General features: G+C 32.1%; 1 protein-coding gene across 1 annotated transcript; it reads left to right on the plus strand.

The window, feature by feature from the left end:
• The first annotated feature begins 1,389 nt into the window (after window positions 1-1,389).
• LOC134694957 (uncharacterized) lies at window positions 1,390-4,333 on the plus strand. Its single transcript, XM_063556078.1, has 5 exons — window positions 1,390-1,626; window positions 2,256-2,448; window positions 2,726-2,847; window positions 3,104-3,190; window positions 3,799-4,333. Exons 1-5 carry the CDS (start codon window positions 1,399-1,401, stop codon window positions 3,850-3,852), a joined length of 684 nt encoding a protein of 227 aa, XP_063412148.1. The 5' UTR covers window positions 1,390-1,398; the 3' UTR covers window positions 3,853-4,333.
• Window positions 4,334-4,568: the final 235 nt, after the last annotated feature.

Raw genomic sequence — 4,568 nt, forward strand, 5'->3', positions numbered from 1 at the left:
TTTATAATTATGAACATATCAATGATACCTCAAGTCAACACAGAAGTGCTGACTACTGGACTGGTGATACCCTCGGGAAAATAAATCTCCATACGCAGTGGCATCGCCCAGTGGTTGCAAATAAAGGCATCATAGATACAAGGAATAAAATTAAATATTTACGCCAGACGCGCGTTTCGTCTACGAAAGACTCATCAGCGACTCATCAGTACGCTTCACGTTGTTTGAGTAATTCATACTAATCATAAGCCCTATATTCATTTTATTTATTTTGTTGTAGTTTAGGAGAATCAATGCTTTTGTTGTATAATACAAAATATAACTAAACATGTCTTTCTTTCCAATATGAACACTTGATCTAACGTCAAGTCTTTGTTTATATGTTTGCGTTTCAACCGGTCATGTGTTTGACAATTTATGACCTCTTTACACTAAATCCTTTATGTATGTAGGACTCAAATCTATGGCGGGTTCCAAATCTATGGCGGATTCCTAATCTATGGTAAATATGACGTAATGCCGTCTCAAATCTATGGCAGGTTTTGTTTTCTCCGGAAAAAGAGTTATTTATAACGTCACAATCAAATACGCCATATGACGTCGCTACCGCCGCCGATTTTAAAAATGGCGGAACCCATGAATACCATTCCAGATGAAGGTTTTCAATTAGCAAAGGAAAAAAAGAAGCCGGTTTCAAAGAACCCTAATCCAGAAGCGTTTTGGAGGGACTATGACAAGGTAGTGTCAATTTGCAAATTAAAAGCAGAAAATCCGAAATGGGGATCAGCAAAAATAATCAAGTTTTGCAAGGAACAGTTGAACGACAGAATGGTGAGAAAATATTTGGAAAATTATTTCTATGATTTCAAATCATTTGTATAAAAAAAGTGTTGACTTGGCTACTCCTCATAGGAAATTTCTTTTAAAGGAGGATTTAGTTAGCTTAGTTAAAAAAAAAAATCATGCATTAGATCACAGAAAATCGCACAGTATTAATGAGTCTATAAGAAGATTTGTTTTCCCAGTTGTAAGGGAAAACGTGAAGCTATTATTCGATTTTTATGTGGATTGTAATCAATGTAAAAGTGTTATATCTTTACCCAAAACAGAAAGGACAAGACGCCCTATACCAGCAACTTATCCAAATTCAAGATGGCAAATTGATCTGCATGAAGAAGATGCCACCTCATAAAGGATTTCAATACATATGTAACATTGTTGATTGTTTTTCAAGATTTGCATTTGGTCAAGCATGTAAAACTAAAAGTGCTACTGAAATAAGCAAAGTGGTACTTAGTTACATTTATTTATATGAAGCTCCACGCATTTTACAGTCAGACAATGGAAAAGAATTCCGAAATTCGAATCTGAAAGGAGTTGTATTTTGACACAGTCCAAATGCATGGTAGACCATACCATCCTCAAAGTCAGGGCAGAGTGGAGCGTTTTAATCGTACACTGACTGAGTATTTCAGAATCAAAATGTCAGAACGTTCAAACTGGTCCGATCAACTTCCTGAGTTTTATTATGCATATAATAACAGACTAAACAAGGCCACACGTCCAAAGACTCCATACCAGCTGTTTTTTACTAGACCAAATTTTGCTGTGCCGCTTGATGATCAGGTATTTACTTTACTTTGTTTATTGTATTCAAATTATTATTTTGGAAATTAAAAATTAATTGAATAGTTTGTCTTTGTGTTATACCGAATGTTTTTAGCAATTATGTCATTTATAGAAGTAATTTTTATTATTATTTTATGGCTATTCTGTGTTATTAAATTGTATAAGACCGTAGTTAATGTTAATGAACTGGCTACTACAGTAGGCTATATCAATTAGCCGTATAGTTAATGTACCGTCTGGAACCGTAGGCTTTCAATTTACCGTCTTTGGCTGTTGGCTGTGTTAATGCGCATTCAAGTATTATAGATTGTGTTATGTGCACTTTAGCGCCTTAGTTTGCAAATGTAATATATTTAGCCGTAGGCTTTGTTAATATTACCGTGCCATGTCCCGTTTATAAGTTGTAAGAATATGCATTCTAGTTTGTGTAAATAAACTATCCTGAGACGTGTTTTACGGACATTTTTTTACGTTATTATTCATGTCAGTTTTCTAGCAATTGAGGTAGTTTTTTTTTTTTACATTATAGTCATATAGATTTCTTTGTTTTTCATATTACAGAAATTGAAAATTCTTACTTACTATAAAAACAGCATTTACTTTTCAACTCACCTTTGTATTTACAGGTACCTTATGCCTCTCTTACTAAAGAAGAACGAGACTTTTTAAAGCATGCCGAGTTAGATGTTGATGAACATGAGTCAGAGGAAGAACTCCCAGAAGAAATTATTGATATACGACACTCATCCTTAACTGAGGCTTCATATGGAAACCAAATCGCCAGTACACATCATAATGAAGAAGAACTCACTTTACATGGTTAGTTTTAAAAACATACGAATAACTTTTTACTTTAAACTATCGTCCTGTACATGCATGAAGTATTTGACGTTTAAGCGACAACAAACAATCAATCATTAATTAATAAACTTATAAAGTTTAACATATAAAATTTAATTTATAAATTTATTTGTTAAAAATAAATACAATTACTTGTTTTACATGTAATAAAAATCAATTCAAATTTAACACATGCCTAGCTATATTTAAGCTAGAATTTCATATTTTTTAATTATTTTTTGTTTTTATTTTGCAGAGGCGATGAACATTCTAGACGATGGCGTAAATGAAGAAAATGGCAATTTACCACCAGATTGTACACATGAAGATGATTTTGTAGTGCCCGAACCATCATTTTCACAAACTGCTGTTTTGCAAGTATGTATGTTAAGCCTGGTGCATTACTTTGTTTATAATTTCCAACACACGCCCAAAAAAAGTAGGACAAAAATAACACATTAGATTTAAATAGTATGTTTTGTTTTTTTTAAATAGAAAAACACATATTGTGGTATGAGTTGCCGTACGGATTAGACGAATGTTTTTACATGTGTATTTATGTATTATTTGTTTAGAAATATGAAGTAATAAATTGTGAACAAAAGAACACGAAATAATATGTGTTTTTTTTTAGGAAAATGTTAGTCCATACTACAAACAAATGTATCAGAGAAAGTTTTATAATGAGCAAAATAAAGAAAATTTACCAGTTCATCAACAGGTATGTGATTAATTTGTTTGATTTTTTCTTAAATGTACTACATTTTTCACTTTGTTCCTTAGTAGTTTGTTGCTTATTTTGCTGTTGTATAGAATAGGCTTGTAACTGTATGATGTGCTTTTTAAAATGTTATTCTTGTATCATTAAAATGTATGCCTTTGATAGAAAATTTTAAAAATGTTGCGACTGCACGTTTACATTTACATGTATTAAACTTTTAATAATGCTAAATCATTGAAATGATGATGTCAAAGATGATTTTGTTTTGTAAGGTTACTACTAGTATATTAACTTTTTTAAACTGCTTCACTTTGCATGGATTTTTTAAACCTATAAATCATTAAACGGCGTTGTTTTTTGTCGTTGAATTATGGTTTTACACTAGTAATTTGTTGGGGCCCTTTATAGCTTGCTGTTAGGTGAAAACCCGTAAATTTATAAAAGTTTATTTTTTGCAAATTGTGACATTGATGGAGAGTTGCCTCATTGTCACTCATACAACATCTTCTTAATATATATATTCAGATTTACTTTTATTTATTTAAATTTGATGGGACTCAGGCAACATATACTTTTTGTTTATACTTAAGGACTATATTTTCTTATAGAATGTGAATCAAAAACAGTTACCGGTATTTAACACGGGACTCAGATTTCTATAGACAAATTCACCGGGAAACTCTGTCAGCTTTTCCACTAGAGCAGTTTTCCGATGGTTTGAGGGAAGACATTGCCTACTATCCGGAAGAGGGACAACATGTGATGTACAGGCCAAATCCTGCGATGAATAAAGGCACCGCAGTTTTTAGTTCCGGATATTTTAGGAAAGGGGTCATAGACTCAATTTCAGCTTCTACTGCTGGAAAAGTGTATAGAGTGACAGATCAAATTACAGGATACAAATTTGATTTAAATCGCAATCAAATTAGAAAAATGTGATCAGCTGGAAATAAATATCATGTAAAGAGTCAAAGTGTTTATTTTTTTGTACAAACAGAGTCTGCTTTCTTGTTGTTTAATGACTTACTATTCGGTTAAATGTATCGGTTAAACATGACAATTCAAAGAGTATAAAATGCTTATATTTACTGGACACATTATTTCAAGATCATGAAGTCTTTCTCAGGCTTTTTCAATTTTACCGGTAATAAAATGTGGATACTATAAAAAAAAAAAGAAGATGTGGAATGATTGCCAATGACACAAGTGTCCAAAAGAGACCACATCAACAACTATAGGTCACGCAGAAAAATCACGAAAAAAGACCAATACTGTTTTTTAAACAACTATAGGTGATCACCGTTTCGCCTTCAACAAAAAATAATGCCCATACTGAAAAGTTAGACTAAGCATACAAAAATGGAAGAAGTGGTGTAAT

Source organism: Mytilus trossulus, chromosome 13, assembly GCF_036588685.1.
Source record: "Mytilus trossulus isolate FHL-02 chromosome 13, PNRI_Mtr1.1.1.hap1, whole genome shotgun sequence".
NCBI classification, from domain to species: domain Eukaryota; kingdom Metazoa; phylum Mollusca; class Bivalvia; order Mytilida; family Mytilidae; genus Mytilus; species Mytilus trossulus.